The sequence below is a fragment of the Oncorhynchus mykiss genome, chromosome 15, assembly GCF_057628025.1.
Source record: "Oncorhynchus mykiss isolate SJ-2025 chromosome 15, ASM5762802v1, whole genome shotgun sequence".
Lineage (NCBI taxonomy): Eukaryota > Metazoa > Chordata > Actinopteri > Salmoniformes > Salmonidae > Oncorhynchus > Oncorhynchus mykiss.
In genome coordinates, this window is record NC_143036.1 from 69,687,501 (window position 1) to 69,710,543 (window position 23,043).

Here is a 23,043-nt window from a genome sequence, read left to right on the forward strand (position 1 = left end):
AACAGACCCCTATTCATATCCACTGTGTTGTTAGAATTATCCCTCACAAACAAACATCCCTTTATCCAACTCCAATAACAGCCAATTACACACTTTGATTTCTATTTAGCTCCCGTTTGTCTCTGGTTGCTGTTTAGCTGCTATTGGATTAAAGAGAACTGTTAGTGGAGACTATCTGGATCGGACCTTAATTAACTACCATCAGGCCGGGAAGAGATGGATTATTTTATGCAACGACCAATTAGGATCATTAACAATCGCCTCTCGCTGATGTCTAACATTATAATTAGCCTGTTGTGTTTGTTAACTTACATCATTACTGGTTTAAAAAGAAACCTCTTCGTAGAAGTTGTATAGTTTGTATAGTTAATACTGTGTAGTAACATAGACAGGGATTACAGTTAATACTGTGTAGTAACATAGACAGGGATTACAGTTAATACTGTGTAGTAACAGACAGGGATTACAGTTAATACTGTGTAGTAACAGACAGGGATTACAGTTAATACTGTGTAGTAACATAGACAGGGATTACAGTTAATACTGTGTAGTAACATAGACAGGGATTACAGTTAATACTGTGTAGTAACATAGACAGGGATTACAGTTAATACTGTGTAGTAACATAGACAGGGATTACAGTTAATACTGTGTAGTAACAGACAGGGATTACAGTTAATACTGTGTAGTAACATAGACAGGGATTACAGTTAATAGTGTGTAGTAACATAGACAGGGATTACAGTTAATACTGTGTAGTAACATAGACAGGGATTACAGTTAATACTGTGTAGTAACATAGACAGGGATTACAGTTAATACTGTGTAGTAACATAGACAGGGATTACAGTTAATACTGTGTAGTAACAGACAGGGATTACAGTTAATACTGTGTAGTAACATAGACAGGGATTACAGTTAATACTGTGTTGTAACATAGACAGGGATTACAGTTAATACTGTGTAGTAACAGACAGGGATTACAGTTAATACTGTGTAGTAACATAGACAGGGATTACAGTTAATACTGTGTAGTAACATAGACAGGGATTACAGTTAATACTGTGTAGTAACATAGACAGGGATTACAGTTAATACTGTGTAGTAACATAGACAGGGATTACAGTTAATACTGTGTAGTAACATAGACAGGGATTACAGTTAATACTGTGTAGTAACATAGACAGGGATTACAGTTAATACTGTGTAGTAATAGACAGGGATTACAGTTAATACTGTGTAGTAACATAGACAGGGATTACAGTTAATACTGTGTAGTAACATAGACAGGGATTACAGTTAATACTGTGTAGTAACATGGATATAGGAGTTACAGCCTACTTAAGGTATTACCTTGCTATCCTCCATCTTCCTACTTATCCTCCTCCCTCCATCCCCCTCTACCCCCATTGGACACAACAAGAGGGGGGAAGGAGAAGGGGAGAAGGAGGGAGAGAGGGACCCCACAGGATCCACGCCTGCGTCTGCTTCCCTCGCTCTTCTTCTGTAGACCTTGACCGCAGACATAGCGAGCGGATCAATCAATTACATCTCCACTCCACCAATCAAACAATGTTATTATCAGGCATCGGCTCGTCGACCTGGAAAGGTCAGCACAATCAAAGGCTGCTGTGATGTGATTGCCAGCGCCGACTCATGTGGCAGTAACCGGGAGTGGCAGCTCAATGCCAACTGAGGGCCATTTTGAGCGAGAAGGGAGAGCAGGAGGAGGAGAAAAAGAGGGAGTGAGAGAGAAGGAGAGAGGGAGGAACTGAGGGACAACCTAAGAATAGCCTCACTTTTGACAGCACACAAAGAGTGGAAAAAACAGCTAAACAAATAAGCGTAGGTCTGAAGGTTAGAGAGAAAAGTAAACAGTCTGAGTACACCACCTCCAATCCAACAACTAGAAAGGTTAGAGAGAAAAGTAAACAGTCTGAGTACACCACCTCCAATCCAACAACTAGAAAGGTTAGAGAGAAAAGTAAACAGTCTGAGTACACCACCTCCAATCCAACAACTAGAAAGGTTAGAGAGAAAAGTAAACAGTCTGAGTACACCACCTCCAATCCAACAACTAGAAAGGTTAGAGAGAAAAGTAAACAGTCTGAGTACACCACCTCCAATCCAACAACTAGAAAGCAGGCATCTGAGTGAGAGGAAACCCAGAGCAGAGCCAAAATGTCCACAGTCACTAACGCACACTAGCTCTCTTTGTTCCATGGCCTGTTTCTCTCTAGGAGATGAGGGGAAGACACCTTCACCTGAATAACTGAGGCAGAAGAAATCAATGAAACATCAATGTGGCTGCCAGCATTCACGTCAACATTCCTTTCAGAAAAGGCACGAAGGGTGACAAAAGAAAAGAGGTTGACAGTATTGAGACTCACATACATGAAAAGGAATTGTGCTTATAAGACTAACAAGGAGTCCTTCTGTCGTCCTGCCATCTTTCCCTCTGGAAAGGACCCGAGGTGTCCAGGATGCTGCCTGCTTTTTAGGATTTATCAACCCAACTTGTGAGGTTATAATACTGTTCAGGTAGGTAAGTCTCTCTCTCCATGCATACTGAGGTGAATGTGACCATGGCCTCTCCATTCACCTCTTTTGAGCTCTGTATAAATCACACCTACTCAGCAGATTACACAGAGAAAGAGCGAGAGCACAGGAACAAGTCTCCTCTTCTCTCCTTTAAAAAAAACTACAACACCTTGAGATAAGACTCTGGAAGACTAGCGAGGACGAGAGAGGCCTAGGGGTCACTAGCATAGAGATATTACAGCTAGATATCCCATCCCCGCTTTATAGGCAGCGTCTAGATATCCCATCCCCCCTCTATAGGCAGCGTCTAGATATCCCCCTCTATAGGCAGCGTTTAGATATCCCCACTCTATAGGCAGCGTCTAGATATCCCCACTCTATAGGCAGCGTCTAGATATCCCCACTCTATAGGCAGCGTCTAGATATCCCCACTCTATAGGCAGCGTCTAGATATCCCCACTCTATAGGCAGCGTCTAGATATCCCCACTCTATAGGCAGCGTCTAGATATCCCCACTCTATAGGCAGCGTTTAGATATCCCCACTCTATAGGCAGCGTCTAGATATCCCCACTCTATAGGCAGTCTAGATATCCCCACTCTATAGGCAGCGTCTAGATATCCCATCCCCCCTCTATAGGCAGAGTCTAGATATCCCCACTCTATAGGCAGCGTCTAGATATCCCCCCTCTATAGGCAGCGTCTAGATATCCCCACTCTATAGGCAGCGTCTAGATATCCCCACTCTATAGGCAGCGTCTAGATATCCCCACTCTATAGGCAGCGTCTAGATATCCCCCCTCTATAGGCAGCGTCTAGATATCCCCCCTCTATAGGCAGCGTCTAGATATCCCCACTCTATAGGCAGCGTCTAGATATCCCCCCTCTATAGGCAGAGTCTAGATATCCCCACTCTATAGGCAGCGTCTAGATATCCCCACTCTATAGGCAGCGTCTAGATATCCCCACTCTATAGGCAGCGTCTAGATATCCCCCCTCTATAGGCAGCGTCTAGATATCCCCCCTCTATAGGCAGCGTCTAGATACCCCCACTCTATAGGCAGCGTCTAGATATCCCCACTCTATAGGCAGCGTCTAGATATCCCCACTCTATAGGCAGCGTCTAGATATCCCCCCTCTATAGGCAGCGTCTAGATACCCCCACTCTATAGGCAGCGTCTAGATATCCCCACTCTATAGGCAGAGTCTAGATATCCCCACTCTATAGGCAGAGTCTAGATATCCCCACTCTATAGGCAGCGTCTAGATATCCCCACTCTATAGGCAGCGTCTAGATATCCCCCCTCTATAGGCAGCGTCTAGATACCCCCACTCTATAGGCAGCGTCTAGATACCCCCACTCTATAGGCAGCGTCTAGATACCCCCACTCTATAGGCAGCGTCTAGATATCCCCACTCTATAGGCAGCGTCTAGATATCCCCACTCTATAGGCAGCGTCTAGATATCCCCACTCTATAGGCAGCGTCTAGATATCCCCCCTCTATAGGCAGCGTCTAGATACCCCCACTCTATAGGCAGAGTCTAGATATCCCCACTCTATAGGCAGCGTCTAGATATCCCCACTCTATAGGCAGCGTCTAGATATCCCCCCTCTATAGGCAGCGTCTAGATACCCCCACTCTATAGGCAGCGTCTAGATATCCCCACTCTATAGGCAGCGTCTAGATATCCCCCCTCTATAGGCAGCGTCTAGATACCCCCACTCTATAGGCAGCGTCTAGATATCCCCACTCTATAGCTGGCATATCACCGGTGCTCATCTAGAAAGAGCTGCATTATGCATTCAGCTGAGTCTCAGTGAGGGGGAGTCTATGGCCAGATAATAGGTCTGTAGCCATTAGTCACTGGACTCATACTGCACTGCAGACAAGATATGAGATGAGATGCAGGAAGGAGAGAGGAAGTGGAGGAGCAGGAGGAGAGAGGTCCAGTGGTCATTATCGTGGAAGGGGTAATGGATGGTCATTTGGTTCAGACTCATCACTATCTCTGTCTTCTTTCACTCTCCTCCTCTTATTTATCTTTCTCTCTCCCTCTTCCCCCCCTCCCTCTTCCTCTTTAATCGACATCTTCTCCCTCATCTCTACCCTCCCACTCTTCTTTAGTCTCTCGGTCTGTGTTAATATAATATATGCATGGGGTTAGGTTAAGGGTTAAAATGAAGGTTAGGATTAGGGGTTATGGTTAGGTTTAGGTATAGATTTAGGATTAGGGGTTACGGTTAGGTTTAGGTATGATTTAGGATTAGGGGTTACGGTATCCAATTGTTAGTCGCTACTATCTTGTCTCATCGCTACAACTCCCGTACCGGCTCGGAAAAGACGAAGGTTGAAAGTCGCACTGCTTCTTAACACAGCGCGCATCCAACCCGGAAGCCAACCGCACCAATGTGGAAACACGGTGCTCCCGGCAACCTTGGTTAGCGTGCACTGCGCCCGGCCCGCCACAGGAGTCGCTGGTGCGCAATGAGACAAGGATATCCCTACCGGTCAAACCCTCATCAACCCGGAAAATAGGGAAAAAATAGGGAAAATAGGATTTTGGATGGGAATCATTTCTTTAGTCCCCATAAGGATAGCAATACAAAAGTGTGAGTGAGTCTGAGTGTGTGTGTAGGGCTTCAGCCCATGCCTACAGGGTTAGGTAGGTAGGGAGGGAGGGATGGAGGTAGGGAGGGGGAGTGAGTGTGTGTGTGTGTGTGTGTGTAGGGCCTCAGCCCAGGCCTACAGGGTTAGGTAGGTAGGGAGGGAGGGATGTAGGTAGGGAGGGGGAGTGTGTGTGTGTGTAGGGCTACAGCCCAGGCCTACAGGGTTAGGTAGGTAGGGAGGGAGGGATTTAGGTAGGGAGGGAGGGATGTAGGTAGGGAGGGAGGGATGTAGGCAGGTAGGTAGGGAGGGAGGGATGTAGGTAGGTAGGGAGGGAGGGATGTAGGTAGGGAGGGAGGGAGGGATGTAGGTAGGGAGGGAGGGATGTAGGTAGGGAGGAATGTAGGTAGGTAGGTAGGTAGGGAGGGAGGAATGTAGGTAGGGAGGGAGCGATGTAGGTAGGGAGAGAAGGAGGGAGGGAGGGAGGGAGGGAGGGAGGGAGGGAGGGAGGGAGGGAGGGAGGGAGGGAGGGAGGGAGGGAGGGAGGGAGGGAGGGAGGGAGGGAGGGAGGGAGGGAGGGAGGGAGGGAGGGAGGGAGGGAGTGATGTAGGGAGGAGAAAGAAAGTGAAACATTGGATTTCTCTACTTCTATGTGAATTGGCATCTTCCATTCATTCCTAGTGGGGCTCTATAATAATGTTAGTAACAAGCTAGTTGATGGTTTCTTTAGTATCCTCATAGCAACAAGTTGGCTTTAGAAGATATTGGGCTTAATTCAATTCCCATCTTATTCTCCCTGTGATAAAAAAAATGACTCGGTGGATCCGCAGACAAAGGAGCACACACACACACACACACACACACACACACACACACGCGCACGCACGCACGCACAAAAAGCGGATCACACAGTGCCAATCAAACACACATCACGCCAAATGAAATCCCATTGAAACACACCCAATCAGAGACGGGGAACAGGAAAGAAGAGTTTCAGTGTAACATCTGTGTAATCCTGACCCAGTCACCTGGCCATGCTTCAAAGGGATGTGTGTGTGTGGTTATGTATGTGTGTTCTGTTGGCACAATGGCAGACACTAATCTGCTCAAGCGACTGTTCCCCACGTGACCCAAACCAGGGTACAACCTTAGGGACTTTAGAAACAGACTTCAGCAGAGATTGACTGCTGAGCTTCCGAGCATTCCAACAAAACAGAACCTCAAAGCCCAAAGTGACTATTGTTCAGGTGATTACTGGGTCTGTACGACTGTCGGTTGGCCGGGCAACAGGGTTTGTCACAATTATGGGATGGATGAAAACAAGGTGAATTCATACAGCTTCTAAAGGAAAAAGACAAAGAGCACCGTTGATTCATCTGACCTCTAAAACTAACACACCCTGCAGCTTGAAGGTGTGTGTGTGTGTGTGTGTGTGTGTGTTTGTGTGTGTGTGTGTGTGTGTGTGTATGAATGTGTGTGTGTGTATGAATGTGTGTGTGTATATGAATGTGTGTGTGTGTGTGTGTGTGTGTGTGTATGAATGTGTGTGTGTGTGTGTGTGTGTGAGAGCACATGCATGCACACTAGAGACCACTCTGCCAACACTATGTGACATTAACAGTTTCTCAAAGCAACACTGAAAGAAAAAAGTTACACTTTTGCAGCTCGGCAACAAACAGTCTGTCAATCAGTCATGCTGGACGCATGGCATCACACAGAGGGCATGTAAGAGATGAGAGAAGATGTATAGTGGGTGGTGGAGAGGTGTCTGGGTGGTGGAGAGGTGTCTGGGTGGTGGAGAGGTGTCTGGGTGGCGGGGAGGTGTCTGGGTGGCGGGGAGGTGTCTGGGTGGCGGGGAGGTGTCTGGGTGGCGGGGAGGTGTCTGGGTGGCGGGGAGGTGTCTGGGTGGCGGGGAGGTGTCTGGGTGGCGGAGAGGTGTCTGGGTGGCGGAGAGGTGTCTGGGTGGTGGAGAGGTGTCTGGGTGGTGGAGAGGTGTCTGGGTGGTGGAGAGGTGTCTGGGTGGTGGAGAGGTGTCTGGGTGGTGAGGGGTGTCTGGGTGGTGGAGAGGTGTCTGGGTACATGATGGTGTGTGCTGCCTGTGACTTACTGGGTTAAAGACCAAAGCTGAATGTTAAAACACTGTCTGTACACTATGACGAGGCACATTAAAACAGCATCATTTTGGAGCTGCAGTGCTCCACACAAGGCAGGTTAAAACAGCATCATTTGGGAGCTGCAGTGCTCCACACAAGGCTAGATTAAAACAGCATCATTTTGGAGCTGCAGTGCTCCACACAAGGCAGATTAAAACAGCATCATTTTGGAGCTGCAGTGCTCTACACAAGGCAGATTAAAACGGCATCATTTTGGAGCTGCAGTGCTCCACACAAGGCTAGATTAAAACAGCATAATTTTGGAGCTGCAGTGCTCCACACAAGGCAGATTAAAACAGCATCATTTTGGAGCTGCAGTGCTCCACACAAGGCAGGTTAAAACAGCATCATTTTGGAGCTGCAGTGCTCCACACAAGGCAGATTAAAACAGCATCATTTTGGAGCTGCAGTGCTCCACACAAGGCAGATTAAAACATCATCATTTTGGAGCTGCAGTGCTCCACACAAGGCTAGATTAAAACAGCATCATTTTGGAGCTGCAGTGCTCCACACAAGGCAGGTTAAAACAGCATCATTTGGGAGCTGCAGTGCTCCACACAAGGCTAGATTAAAACAGCATCATTTTGGAGCTGCAGTGCTCCACACAAGGCAGATTAAAACAGCATCATTTTGGAGCTGCAGTGCTCCACACAAGGCAGATTAAAACAGCATCATTTTGGAGCTGCAGTGCTCCACACAATGCAGATTAAAACAGCATAATTTTGGAGCTGCAGTGCTCCACACAAGGCAGATTAAAACAGCATAATTTTGGAGCTGCAGTGCTCCACACAAGGCAGATTAAAACAGCATCATTTTGGAGCTGCAGTGCTCCACACAAGGCAGATTAAAACAGCATCATTTTGGAGCTGCAGTGCTCCACACAAGGCTAGATTAAAACAGCATCATTTGAGCTGCAGTGCTCCACACAAGGCAGATTAAAACAGCATCATTTTGGAGCTGCAGTGCTCCACACAAGGCAGATTAAAACAGCATCATTTTGGAGCTGCAGTGCTCCACACAAGGCAGATTAAAACAGCATCATTTTGGAGCTGCAGTGCTCCACACAAGGCAGATGGAGAATTCTACAGTATGGTGGCAACGTTGACTGGACATGCAGAGCAGGATTCAGAAACAAACTGATAGAGAAGAATTGAACTAAAACAAAAAGGCTGGTAGCATAAGAGTCAGACTCCCGATTCACAGGACCTGGAGGGGTCTCAAATGGCACCTCGTTCCCTATGTAGTGCACTACTTTTGACCAGGGTCCATAGTGTGCCATTTGGGATGCACACACTGTTTTGATACTTTAATCAATCAACTGTAATTATAAAGCCCTTCTTACACCAGCTGATATCGCAAAGTGCTGTACAGAAACCCAGCCTAAAACCCCAAACAGCAAGCAATGCAGGTGTAGAAGCACGGTGGCTAGGAAAAACTCCCTAGAAAGGCAGGAACTTAGGAAGAAACCTAGAGAGGAACCAGGCTATGAGGGGTGGCCAGTCCTCTTCTGGTTGTGCCGGGTGGAGATTATAGCAGAACATGGCCAAGATGTTCAAATGTTCATAAATGACCAGCATGGTCAAATAATAATAATCACAGTGGTTGTAGAGGGTGCAACAAGTCAGCACCTCGGGAGTAAATGTCAGTTGGCTTTTCATAGCCGAGCATTCAGAGTTAGAGACAGCAGGTGCGGTAAAGAGAGAGTCCAAAACAGCAGGTCTGGGACAGGTAGCACAACCGGTGAACAGGTCAGGGTTCCAAAGCCGCAGGAAGAACAGTTGAAACTGGAGCAGCAGCACGGCCAGGTGGACTGGGGACAGCAAGGAGTCAGCCCTGAGGCATGGACCCAGGGCTCAGGTCCTCCAGGGAGAGGAGGGAGATCAGTAAGTCCTGATCTAACATGATTTGACAAGTGAAAGCAAGGCAACACATATCTCAGTATACATGTAAACTGTACATTGACTGTGTGTTGTGTTTCCCTTGCTGCACAATGAATATCCCTGTAGGGACAAATTCAACTGAATAGATGGTCACTGGAGAGAATGGCACACTGTGTGACTCAGATGTATTTAAATAAGACAAAAGAGCATTCTTTACTTTAAGAAAATACAACACAAGCAAGAATTTACTTTAAAATTCCAGAGTTGAAAGAGTTTTTTTTCCACTTTTCCAGAAAGTTATTTTAGCCTCCAACAGAATGTGTGTAACGGGGCTGGTAATGAGACAGAGAGACCATGACACAGACCTGTTCACCTCCAGGCACATCAGTAGGGGGGCCACTGGCCCCATCTTTCATTGACCTTCCTCTGAACCCTCTCCTCCTCTTCACCCCTACCGTCATACCTCAGTGTCATCCCACTGTCGACGTCTCCCTATCCCCTCATCTCTCTCTTCGTCTCTCTCTTTTCTCTCTCTCTAATCATCTCTTGTTCCCTCAATAAATCTCTCTCTTCTTTCCTCAATGTATCTCTCTCTTGTTCCCTCAATTTATCTCTATCTTCTTCCCTCAATTGATCTCTCTTAATCTCTCATCTCTCTTATTCTCCTTGCTGAAGTAGCTGCTGTACCTCTTCCCTCTGTTACTGTCTCTCTCCTGGTCTCTTCCTCCCTCTGATACTGTCTCTCTGCTAGTCTCTTCCTTCTCTTCCCTCTGTTACTGTCTCTCTCCTAGTCTCCCTCTTCCCTCTGTTACTGTCTCTCTCCTGGTCTCTTCCTCCCTCTGTTACTGTCTCTCTCCTAGTCTCCTTCTTCCCTCTGTTACTGTCTCTCTCCTGGTCTCTTCCTCCCTCTGTTACTGTCTCTCTCCTAGTCTCCTTCTTCCCTCTGTTACTGTCTCTCTCCTCTGTTACTGTCTCTCTCCTAGTCTCTTCCTCTTCCCTCTGTTACTGTCTCTCTCCTCTGTTACTGTCTCTCTCCTAGTCTCTTCCTCTTCCCTCTGTTACTGTCTCTCTCCTCTGTTACTGTCTCTCTCCTAGTCTCTTCCTCTTCCCTCTGTTACTGTCTCTCTCCTAGTCTCTTCCTCCTCTTCCGTCTGTTACTGTCTCTCTCCTAGTCACTTCCTCCTCTTCCCTCTGTTACTGTCTCTCTCCTAGTCTCCCTCCTCCCTCTGTTACGGTCTCTCTCCTAGTCTCTTCCTTCTCTTCCCTCTGTTACTGTCTCTCTCCTAGTCTCCTTCTTCCCTCTGTTACTGTCTCTCTCCTCTGTTACTGTCTCTCTCCTAGTCTCTTCCTCTTCCCTCTGTTACTGTCTCTCTCCTCTGTTACTGTCTCTCTCCTAGTCTCCCTCCTCCCTCTGTTACGGTCTCTCTCCTAGTCTCTTCCTTCTCTTCCCTCTGTTACTGTCTCTCTCCTAGTCTCCTTCTTCCCTCTGTTACTGTCTCTCTCCTCTGTTACTGTCTCTCTCCTAGTCTCTTCCTCTTCCCTCTTACGGTCTCTCTCCTCGTCTCTTTATCCTCCCTCTTCCATCTGTGTCATCTCTTCTACCTGTTGTTGTCGTTGTGGCAGCAGGAGCTGTCTATCCCAGGGCTGAGGGTGAGTGACAGTGTGAGTGACTGAACAACTACCTGACTGACTGATTGACCAGTTACCCCTGACAGAGGACACAGTTCAATCTAGTAGGTCTTCTACCACTAGGCTTTCCCCTGACGCTCTCTCTCTTGTTCTCAAACATGGTTATATGAGATTTGAACCCTCCCGGGGACCTAGAGTCACAACCTGAGGACCTCATTCCAAACAGCCCAGCCATTCATTGGGAGGTTACATTGTGAGGTAGCTGGCCATGTCATATCTTAAGGACAAGGGCGTGAAGCTGATTGAAGTGTACAGTAACTGACCTTGTTATCATGACCCATCCAAAAATACCTACAGTACAGAGTACACAGCAACTTCCCCCTGGCCACTGGTGTCACCCTCTTTCAGAGTCACAGTGACATTTCTAAGGTCACCAAAACATTCCTTAAGGAGAAATATTGTTGGAAGAAAAAGATAGAAGTTCTGAACTTGTTTCTCTTTCAAACTTTTAGACTTTCATTTGAGAGCTATTGGACCCAATATCAGGTTAGAGACCAAGTGTACCGGCTCAACGCAGCATGGTAACTGTCCAGGGTTGACCCAGTGTACCGGCTTAACGCAGCATGGTAACTGTCCAGGGTTGACCCAGTGTACCGGCTCAACGCAACAAGGTAACTGTCCAGGGTTGACCCAGTGTACCGGCTCAACGCAGCATGGTAACTGTCCAGGGTTGACCCAGTGTACCGGCTCAACGCAGCATGGTAACTGTCCAGGGTTGACCCAGTGTACCGGCTCAACGCAGCACGGTTAACTGTCCAGGTTTGACCCAGTGTACCGGCTCAACGCAGCACGGTAACTGTCCAGGGTTGACCCAGTGTACCGGCTCAACGCAGCACGGTAACTGTCCAGGGTTGACCCAGTGTACCGGCTCAACGCAGCATGGTAACTGTCCAGGGTTGACCCAGTGTACCGGCTCAACGCAGCATGGTAACTGTCCAGGGTTGACCCAGTGTACCGGCTCAACGCAGCATGGTAACTGTCCAGGGTTGACCCAGTGTACCGGCTCAACGCAGCATGGTAACTGTCCAGGGTTGACCCAGTGTACCGGCTCAACGCAGCATGGTAACTGTCCAGGGTTGACCCAGTGTACCGGCTCAACGCAGCATGGTAACTGTCCAGGGTTGACCCAGTGTACCGGCTCAACGCAGCATGGTAACTGTCCAGGGTTGACCCAGTGTACCGGCTCAACGCAGCATGGTAACTGTCCAGGGTTGACCCAGTGTACCGGCTCAACGCAGCATGGTAACTGTCCAGGGTTGACCCAGTGTACCGGCTCAACGCAGCATGGTAACTGTCCAGGGTTGACCCAGTGTACCGGCTCAACGCAGCATGGTAACTGTCCAGGGTTGACCCAGTGTACCGGCTCAACGCAGCATGGTAACTGTCCAGGGTTGACCCAGTGTACCGGCTCAACGCAGCATGGTAACTGTCCAGGGTTGACCCAGTGTACCGGCTCAACGCAGCATGGTAACTGTCCAGGGTTGACCCAGAGTACCGGCTCAACGCAGCATGGTAACTGTCCAGGGTTGACCCAGTGTACCGGCTCAACGCAACATGGTAACTGTCCAGGGTTGACCCAGTGTACCGGCTCAACGCAGCATGGTAACTGTCCAGGGTTGACCCAGTGTACCGGCTCAACGCAGCATGGTAACTGTCCAGGGTTGACCCAGTGTACCGGCTCAACGCAGCATGGTAACTGTCCAGGGTTGACCCGGTGTACCGGCTCAACGCAGAATGGTAACTGTCCAGGGTTGACCCGGTGTACCGGCTCAACGCAGCATGGTAACTGTCCAGGGTTGACCCAGTGTACCGGCTCAACGCAGCATGGTAACTGTCCAGGGTTGACCCAGTGTACCGGCTCAACGCAGCATGGTAACTGTCCAGGGTTGACCCAGTGTACCGGCTCAACGCAGCATGGTAACTGTCCAGGGTTGACCCAGTGTACCGGCTCAACGCAGCATGGTAACTGTCCAGGGTTGACCCAGTGTACCGGCTCAACGCAGCATGGTAACTGTCCAGGGTTGACCCAGTGTACCGGCTCAACGCAGCATGGTAACTGTCCAGGGTTGACCCAGTGTACTGGCTCAACTGCTTTGTAATAAAGCAAGAAATTGATACCTTGTGTTTGGGAGCAAAAGTGTCTGTTGTATAACTCCGCCCGGCAACTAGAAATCAATATGTATTGCGTAACTACGAACCTCCAATTTCATAGAGGTGGGTTAGGGACTGATGCAGCATAGAGATGGGTTAGGGACTGATGCAGCATAGAGATGGGTTAGGGACTGATGCAGCATAGAGGTGGGTTAGGGACTGGACTGATGCAGCATAGAGGTGGGTTAGGGACTGGACTGATGCAGCATAGAGGTGGGTTAGGGACTGATGCAGCATAGAGGTGGGTTAGGGACTGATGCAGCATAGAGATGGGTTAGGGACTGATGCAGCATAGAGGTGGGTTAGGGACTGATGCAGCATAGAGGTGGGTTAGGGACTAGACTGATGCAGCATAGAGGTGGGTTAGGGACTGATGCAGCATAGAGGTGGGTTAGGGACTGATGCAGCATAGAGGTTAGTTAGGGACTGGACTGATGCAGCATAGAGATGGGTTAGGGACTGATGCAGCATAGAGGTGGGTTAGAGACTGATGCAGCATAGAGATGGGTTAGGGACTGACAGATGCAGCATAGAGATGGGTTAGGGACTGATGCAGCATAGAGGTGGGTTAGGGACTGACTGATGCAGCATAGAGGTGGGTTAGGGACTGATGCAGCATAGAGGTGGGTTAGGGACTGATGCAGCATAGAGGTGGGTTAGGAACTGATGCAGTATAGAGGTGGGTTAGGGACTGACTGATGCAGCATAGAGATGGGTTAGGGACTGACTGATGAAGGAAAGAGCTGGGCTAGGGACTGGTCTGATGCAGCATAGAGATGGGTTAGGGACTGATGCAGCATAGAGGTGGGTTAGGGACTGACTGATGCAGCATAGAGATGGGTTAGGGACTGACTGATGCAGCAAAGAGCTGGGCTAGGGACTGGTCTGATGCAGCATAGAGATGGGTTAGGGACTGATGCAGCATAGAGGTGGGTTAGGGACTGATGCAGCATAGAGATGGGTTAGGGACTGATGCAGCATAGAGGTGGGTTAGGGACTGACTGATGCAGCATAGAGATGCGTTAGGGACTGACTGATGCAGCAAAGAGCTGGGCTAGGGACTGGTCTGATGCAGCATAGAGATGGGTTAGGGACTGATGCAGCATAGAGGTGGGTTAGGGTCTGATGCAGCATAGAGGTGGGTTAGGGACCGGACTGATGCAGCATAGAGGTGGGTTAGAGACTGGACTGACACAGCATAGAGGTGGGTTAGGGACTGATGCAGCATAGAGGTGGGTTAGGGACTGGTCTGATGCAGCATAGAGGTGGGTTAGGGACTGGTCTGATGCAGCATAGAGGTGGGTTAGGGACCGGACTGATGCAGCATAGAGGTGGGTTAGGGACTGGACTGACGCAGCATAGAGGTGGGTTAGGGACTGGACTGACGCAGCATAGAGGTGGGTTAGGGACTGGTCTGATGCAGCATAGAGGTGGGTTAGGGACTGGACTGATGCAGCATAGAAGTGGGTTAGGGACTGGTCTGATGCAGCATAGAGGTGGGTTAGGGACTGGTCTGATGCAGCATAGAGGTGGGTTAGGGACTGACTGGTGCAGCATAGAGGTGGGTTAGGGACTGACTGATGCAGCATAGAGGTGGGTTAGGGACTGATGCAGCATAGAGGTGGGTTAGGGACTGGACTGATGCAGCATAGAGGTGGGTTAGGGACTGATGCAGCATAGAGGTGGGTTAGGGACTGATGCAGCATAGAGGTGGGTTAGGGACTGGTCTGATGCAGCATAGAGGTGGGTTAGGGACCGGACTGATGCAGCATAGAGGTGGGTTAGGGACTGATGCAGCATAGAGGTGGGTTAGGGACTGATGCAGCATAGAGGTGGGTTAGGGACTGATGCAGCATAGAGGTGGGTTAGGGACTGACTGATGCAGCATAGAGATGGGTTAGGGACTGACTGATGCAGCAAAGAGCTGGGCTAGGGACTGGTCTGATGCAGCATAGAGATGGGTTAGGGACTGATGCAGCATAGAGGTGGGTTAGGGACTGACTGATGCAGCATAGAGATGGGTTAGGGACTGACTGATGCAGCAAAGAGCTGGGCTAGGGACTGGTCTGATGCAGCATAGAGATGGGTTAGGGACTGATGCAGCATAGAGGTGGGTTAGGGACTGATGCAGCATAGAGGTGGGTTAGGGACTGATGCAGCATAGAGGTGGGTTAGGGACTGGTCTGATGCAGCATAGAGGTGGGTTAGGGACCGGACTGATGCAGCATAGAGGTGGGTTAGGGACCGGACTGATGCAGCATAGAGGTGGGTTAGGGACTGGACTGACGCAGCATAGAGGTGGGTTAGAGACTGGACTGACACAGCATAGAGGTGGGTTAGGGACTGATGCAGCATAGAGGTGGGTTAGGGACTGGTCTGATGCAGCATAGAGGTGGGTTAGGGACTTGTCTGATGCAGCATAGAGGTGGGTTAGGGACTGGTCTGATGCAGCATAGAGGTGGGTTAGGGACTGGACTGACGCAGCATAGAGGTGGGTTAGGGACTGATACAGCATAGAGGTGGGTTAGGGACTGATGCAGCATAGAGGTGGGTTAGGGACTGATGCAGCATAGAGGTGGGTTAGGGACTGATGCAGCATAGAGGTGGGTTAGGGACTGACTGATACTGATACAGCTAGGGGAAGTGGGTAGAAGATGAGAGAGGGGAAAGACTGACTGTTGGTGGGCCAAAAGAGAGAGACAGTTTGGATGCCTCAGTGATAATGATGCCTCAGTTATAATTCCTCTACACTGCTCTGTCATCTTCACATTTACACAGCAGCCCTACAACCAAACCTTATCCACTGAAGACGGGCAGCTGCTCAAACACAGGACACACACAGACAGACACACCAGTGCCAGGGCTCATCATCCACAGGCAGAGGATGGTGGAGAGGGAGAGATTAGGGAGCGGGCGCCGAGTCGTCCCTTTTCAAAATGCCAATGCCGGTCAGGGCACAGGGTTTAAATACCACTCAAATGTCAGCAGGAAACCCCCACAAGTCAAACTAAATTACCCCCTACCTGCACCACCCTTCACGCTGCACTCGGTGTGTGTGTGTGTGTCTGGAAGAATTGCCTGCATGTTGGCACAGAACAAACAGAACAACCACACACACACACTATGACTGCTGCTGCAGTCTAGCTCCTCTTTCAGCCTGATCGATGTTCTGCAGCTCACACACAGCCGTTTACTATGGCGCTCCAAACACCCTCCATTAAATGAAAACACACAGCCCTTTATAAAACTTCCCCATCGATCCTTCCGCTGAGAATTGATACTTAGAAAAACACTTTCTCTCCCCCTGCACCAATACACAGTAGATAGGAACAGGAGTCATTATATTTAGCTAGTGTATACCAGTGATATACAAGTTGTTGGTATAGAAAAGCAGAGAGCTATACACTGTATTGATCCATATAGCCTTAAGGGCTAGACCACCCTATAACAGTATCAATATACATATCACAGTCACAGAGGCCTGGACATATACTATAGCACAATCAGTTCACACAACCAATTCTCCAGTCACTCTTTTACAACGCCCAGCCCTGCTATCAGCCACAATTTACACCTACGCTACAGTATTGATCAACACACACACGGGTCCAACTTTTGTTTGTTTGTTTTTGTGTTTGTGTTTGTGTGTGTCTTTCCCACCTGGACCCAATTTGCAAAAAAACTAATTATTTTTAAGTAGACACCTGTTCCGAATGGACCCCGAATGGAATCTGGTCAGATCTAGAGTCGGTCCAATCTGAGTGAGGGAAGCAGCAGAAAATAAAACGTTTTAAGCTACTTTATTAACCGGACCTGATAAAGCGCAAGAGGGAGATAGGTGCCGCTCTAGAAGGTGGGGGAGGAGCCGTACTGTGAGTGAGTGAGTGAGTGAGTGAGTGAGTGAGTGAGTGAGTGAGTGAGTGAGTGAGTGAGTGACACGGGGAGGAGAGAACCAACCAAGCCGACTCGTGCTATAGTGGACAAATAGCTGCCATAGCTAGGTTATTTATCATCAAATATGATTACATAGTACCGGTCTTGACTACATCAAAACGGGAGAAGCAAGTTAAGCTAGCTAACGTTAGCTAGCTAGGCTAACTGAAGCTGCAGTGAATGAGCTTTCTAGTCCTACTGTTACAAACAACAACTCCCTGCAGAATATTAAGTAGCAGCCTACCTGTTGGCTCTTGGTTGTGATAACCTATCATTCCCCTTTAACTTTTAATTATGTCATTTTAATTCCAGCCTCATGACGCTTCGATGACTCATGATTGGCCAACAACAACAAGCTACAAAAGCGCCACACTCCACTCTTGTGAAAAGCAAGAGCAGCAGCATAAATGATCAAATGTCTCTCTCTCCTGCAGCAGTTTCTTTCGGATCTGTACGGGTCCTTCAGGACACAAGTCAGTTTAAATAACAATCATATCAGAGACATAACATTATTTACCATTCTGGAACCGGAGCCGCTCGAGTCCTGTATCGGGTCTCGGGTATACAGTCGGGGACAAAAGTTTTGATAATGACAAATATACATTTTCACAAAGTCTGCTGCCTCAGTGTCTTTAGATATTTTTGTCATATGTTACTATGGAATACTGAAGTATAATTACAAGCATTTAATAAGTGTCAAAGGCTTTTATTGACAATTACATGAAGTTGATGCAAAGAGTCAGTATTTGCAGTGTTGACCCTTCTTTTTCAAGACCTCTGCAATCCGCCCTGGCATGCTGTCAATTAACTTCTGGGCCACATCCTGACTGATGGCAGCCCATTCTTGCATAATCAATGCTTGGAGTTTGTCATAATTTGTGGGTTTTTGTTTGTCCACACGCCTCTTGAGGATTGACCACAAGTTCTCAATGGGATTAAGGTCTGGGGAGTTTCCTGACCATGGACCCTAAATATCAATGTTTTGTTCCCCGAGCCACTTAGTTATCACTTTTGCCTTATGGCAAGATGCTCCATCATGCTGGAAAAGGCATTGTTCATCACCAAACTGTTCCTGGAAAGTTGGGAGAATTTGCTCTCAGAGGTTGGTACCATTCTTTATTCATGGCTGTGTTCTTAGGCAAAATTGTGAGTGAGCTCACTCCCTTGGCTGAGAAGCAACCCCACACATGAATGGTCTCAGGATGCTTTACTGTTGGCATTACACAGGACTGATGGTAGCGCTCACCTTGTCTTCTCCGGACAAGCTTTTTTCCGGATGCCCCGAACAACCGGAAAGGGGATCCATCAGAGAAAATGACTTTACCCCAGTCCTCAGCAATCCAATCCCTGTACCTTATGCAGAATATCAGTCTGTCCCTGATGTTTTTCCTGGAGAGAAGTGGCTTCTTTGCTGCCCTTCTTGACACCAGGCCATCATCCAAAAGTATTTGCCTCACTGTGCTTGCAGATGCACTCACACCTGCCTACTGCCACTCCTGAGCAAGCTCTGTACAGGTGGTGCCCCGATCCCGCAGCTGAATCAACTTTAGGAGACGGTCCTGGCGCTTGCTGGACTTTCTTGTGCGCCCTGAAGTCTTCTTCACAACAATTGAACCGCTCTCATTGAAGTTCTTGATGATCCGATAAATGGTTGATTTAGGTGGCAGCAATATCTGGCAGAAATATCCTTGCCTGTGAAGCCCTTTTTGTGCAAAGCAATGACGACGGCACATGTTTATTGCAGGTAACCATGGTTGACAGATGAAGAACAATGATTCCAAGCACCACCCTCCTTTTGAAGCTTCCAGTCTGTTATTCGAACTCAATAAGCATGACAGAGTGATCTCCAGCCTTGTCCTCGTCAACACTCACACCTGTGTTAACGAGAGAATCACTGACATGATGTCAGCTGGTCCTTTTGTGTCAGGGCTGAAATGCAGTGGAAATGTTTTTGGGGGATTCAGTTCATTTCCATGGCAAAGAGGGACTTTGCAATTAATTGCAATTCATCTGATCACTCTTTATAACATTCTGGAGTATATGCAAGTTGCTATCATACAAACTGAGGCAGCAGACTTTGTGAACATTTATATTTGTGTCATTCAAAACTTTTGGCCACGACTGCACAGTTGAAGTCGGGAAGTTTACATACACCTTAGCTAAATACATTTTAAGTCAGTGCTTCACAATTCCTGACATTTAAACCTAGTAAAAAGTCCTTGTCTTAGGTCAGTTAGGGATCACCACTTTAATTTAAGAATGTGAAATGTCAGAATAATAGTAGAGAGAATTATTCATTTCAGATTTTATTTCTTTCATCACCTTCCCAGTGGGTCAGAAGTTTACATACACTCAATTAGTATTTGATAACATTAACCATTACGTGTGTCATGCACAAAGTAGAGGTCTTAACCGACTTGCCAAAACTACAGTTTGTAAACAAGAAATTTGTTGAGTGGTTGAAAAACGAGTTTTAATGACTCCAGTGTATGTAAACTTCCGACTTCAACTGTAGGTGGTTCCGTGAAGACCTGTATTCCACACACACTCACTCACTCACTCACTCACTCACTCACTCACTCACTCCCCCCCTCCCACTCCATTGATTTCCTATGCAGTATTACTCAATTACCTGTTATGGGAGTTGCTATTAAAAACAGCCATAAGCTGTATCAGTGGGTATTAAAGTGGCTTCTATCAAAGGTGCCAGGGCTGGGTCTCTACAAAGACATTAGAAAGACATCTGCCAGTGAGTAGTGACACAGCTCTGTTGGCACTGCCAGCTCAGAGGGGAACTCGTGCACAGGGAGAGGGAGAGAGATAGAGAGAGGGGGGGAGAGAGAGAGAGAGAGAGGGAGAGAGAGAGGGGGGGAGAGAGAGGGAGAGAGAGAGGGGGGGAGAGAGAGAGAGGGATGGAGATGATTTAATGGGATTGATTTGAACCATTACTGACAACAAGGGAACGGCAGCAGCCACTCACTGTTAAGTATCTCTACCCAGACCATCCACAGACCCTACCCAGACCTTCCACAGACCCTACCCAGACCTTCCACAGACCTTCCACAACCCCTACCCAGACCTTCCACAGCCCCTACCCAGACCTTCCACAGCCCCTACCCAGACCTTCCACAGCCCCTACCCAGACCTTCTACAGACCCTACCCAGACCTTCCACAGACCCTACCCAGACCTTCCACAGACCCTACCCAGACCTTCCACAGACCCTACCACAGACCCTATCCAGACCTTCCACAGCCCCTACCCAGACCTTCCACAGACCTTCCACAGCCCCTACCCAGACCCTACCACAGACCCTATCCAGCCCCTACCCAGACTTTCCACAGACCCTACCCAGACCTTCCACAGACACTACTCAGCCCTTCCACAGACCCTACCACAGACCCTATCCAGAACCTTCCACAGCCCCTACCCAGACCTTCCACAGACCCTACCCAGACCTTCCACAGCCCCTACCCAGACCTTCCACAGACCCTACCCAGACCTTCCACAGACCCTACCCAGACCTTCCACAGACCCTACCACAGACCCTATCCAGCCCCTACCCAGACCTTCCACAGCCCCTACACAGACCCTATCCAGCCCCTACCCAGACCTTCCACAGACCCTACTACAGACCCCGTCCCAGCCCCTACCCGGGCCATCTGTCTCAATGAGATAGGGTGTAGTTCACTTCTGTACGAGGAAAGGACATTTGCGTTCAACAATGGGGCACACACACACACAGTTGGCCTACAGTACAGTACAGCACCAACTGGCTCCAAGTCTAAGTAAGGGGAAATATTACAGTTTAATGGGAGCCCTGGTGATTCATCACTGCAAGGAAGGTCAATCTAATTAGGCTGTTTGAAAATTGGATTTCCACCAGTCTTTGGGGACACCGTGTTATATACAGTACACTGTCACTGTAGGCAATACTAATCACTACGGTGGATTACATTCTGGAATATTGCTAAGCATAAATAAGGACCATATTAAAAACCGTAAACATCAGACAGGAAGCACACTCAAAATGTAGGCCATCATCTGCCTTATTGTGGGGGTTTGGGGGAGGATGGACTGTCCAGCTATGAAAGCGGTAGAGTATAATCAATGGGAGGATTACTAAAAGGACGTAATGGATATAATCTAATTGTCGACATTCTACTGGTTTAGAGTCATGCTCCAGTCTGAGATATAATCTAATTGTAGACATTCTACTGGTTTAGAGTCATGCTCCAGTCTGAGTGCTGCCCATGGTCTGGATCATGGATGTCCTCTCACATTGACTATACATAGTGGACCAGACCAATGATCTCATAAGACATTGAAAGGGAAAAAGTCATGTGGATTGGACTAAACTAAAGGCTTTTAGGGAAAATTACGTCAAAATGAATCAACGTGAATGAACAGCGTAGGGAAGTAGTTGTTGTCTGAGGGATGATCTGTCTTGTTCTCTGTGACTGGTATGATGGAAGGCCATTGTCTCCCCTCTAGTGCATATTGACCATGGCCACATATTATTGAATCTGTGTGTGTGTGTGTGTGTGTGTGTGTGTGTGTGTGTGTGTGTGTGTGTGTGTGTGTGTGTGTGTGTGTGTGTGTGTGAGGTTAGTAAGTCCTACCTGAGGAGAGGCTGGAAGATCACTGTGATGTTCCTGGCTCCAGGTTTACAGACAAACTTCATCTCTCCTCCTTCGATCAGGTTATCATCTGCACCACCTGGAATGAGAGGAGGGAAAGAGAAAGACTGAGACAAAGAAACAGACAGAAGGAGTAACACAGTCCTTTAATGTGGTGAGTAAACAGTCCTCCATCAAGGTCAACACAGACGCGATCAATCGTCAGATTCACCCAAAGCATCCCCCATTGAGAGGATATTAGACCCAGTAAAAAATCTATTAAAAATGGCCACCACATGTTGCTAAAATACAATGTTTCTACAGGTCCCGATTGGGTTTATCAGGCAAAGAATAAAGCCATCATCTTCCATTATTAAGACATCATCCTATCAGCAGTCAGCACAGCCGGACTCAGACACTCACTGGACCCTTCCACCGACTCCCACATCCATGCCCCTGCACTAGTGCGTGGGTGAACCCCTCGGCTAACAGGGTTAATCAGAAAATCATTGGTGTGTAACTCACTCAGACCTGGGGGTGGGCGAGAGAGGGTAGGCGAGGGGGGTAGGGGAAAGGGTGGGCGAGAAGGGGGGGGGGGTGAAAGGGGCCGATCAAGCATCAAGTGCACCACTGTTCCTCATTACGTCCAGTCAACCTGAAGCAATCAATATAATTGACATAAAGGAATTGCGGACTGTTGTCGATAAAAACCGAAGCCGGCGAACGATGTCCCATGCAGGTGGATCAATGAATATAAATAACGGAGAGGTGAGAATCGACAGTGGCGTTGCTCCCCCCTCCCCCACAGTGCACAGAGACACTATTATTCATTTAAATTTCACACATCACTTTTTAACCACTGGAGAGGGTTGTCAGTTGTCTTTCGGCTTTGGATTGACAGTATTTTATCAGTGGCTTGGAGTCTAGAGGACACTGGTTAATAGTGGATTATATTGACTAGCATTCTGAACAGTTTCTCCCATTGCTTCTAACTGGGATGTGCTTTAACATAAACACTGTACTTGGTGTGGTGCTGCACATGCCAGAGATACATTGGGCTGATATAATCACGGATATGGGGTCTGGGAGTTTGTTGAAGTGTGTGTGTGTGCGTTTTGCGTGGTGTGTGTGTCTTTGTCTTACAATGGAGGGTGATATCAGTTTCAATTGGTATTTCAATCTAAACTAGACCTCTGAGTCTATATTACAACAAACAAACAACACCTACTGATGGTGTTGAAGCCAGTCTCTAGTCAGCTTTACCTGCATTGATGGTGTTGAAGCCAGTCTCTAGTCAGTTTACCTGCATAGATGGTGTTGAAGCCAGTCTCTAGTCAGTTTACCTGCATAGATGGTGTTGAAGCCAGTCTCCAGTCAGCTTTACCTGCATTGATGGTGTGAAAGCCAGTCTCTAGTCAGTTTACCTGCATAGATGGTGTTGAAGCCAGTCTGCAGTCAGCTTTACCTGCATTG

At 48.1% G+C, this 23,043-nt stretch overlaps 1 protein-coding gene across 1 annotated transcript in view; it reads right to left on the minus strand.

Moving 5' to 3' along the window:
• LOC110513021 (exocyst complex component 4) overlaps positions 1-23,043 on the minus strand; it is a 234,029-nt gene that overhangs the window by 126,142 nt on the left and 84,844 nt on the right. Inside the window, exon 10 of the mRNA XM_090199128.1 lies at positions 21,574-21,670. Coding sequence (XP_090055254.1) covers positions 21,574-21,670 — 97 coding nt within the window. The remainder of the gene's footprint in view (positions 1-21,573; positions 21,671-23,043) is intronic.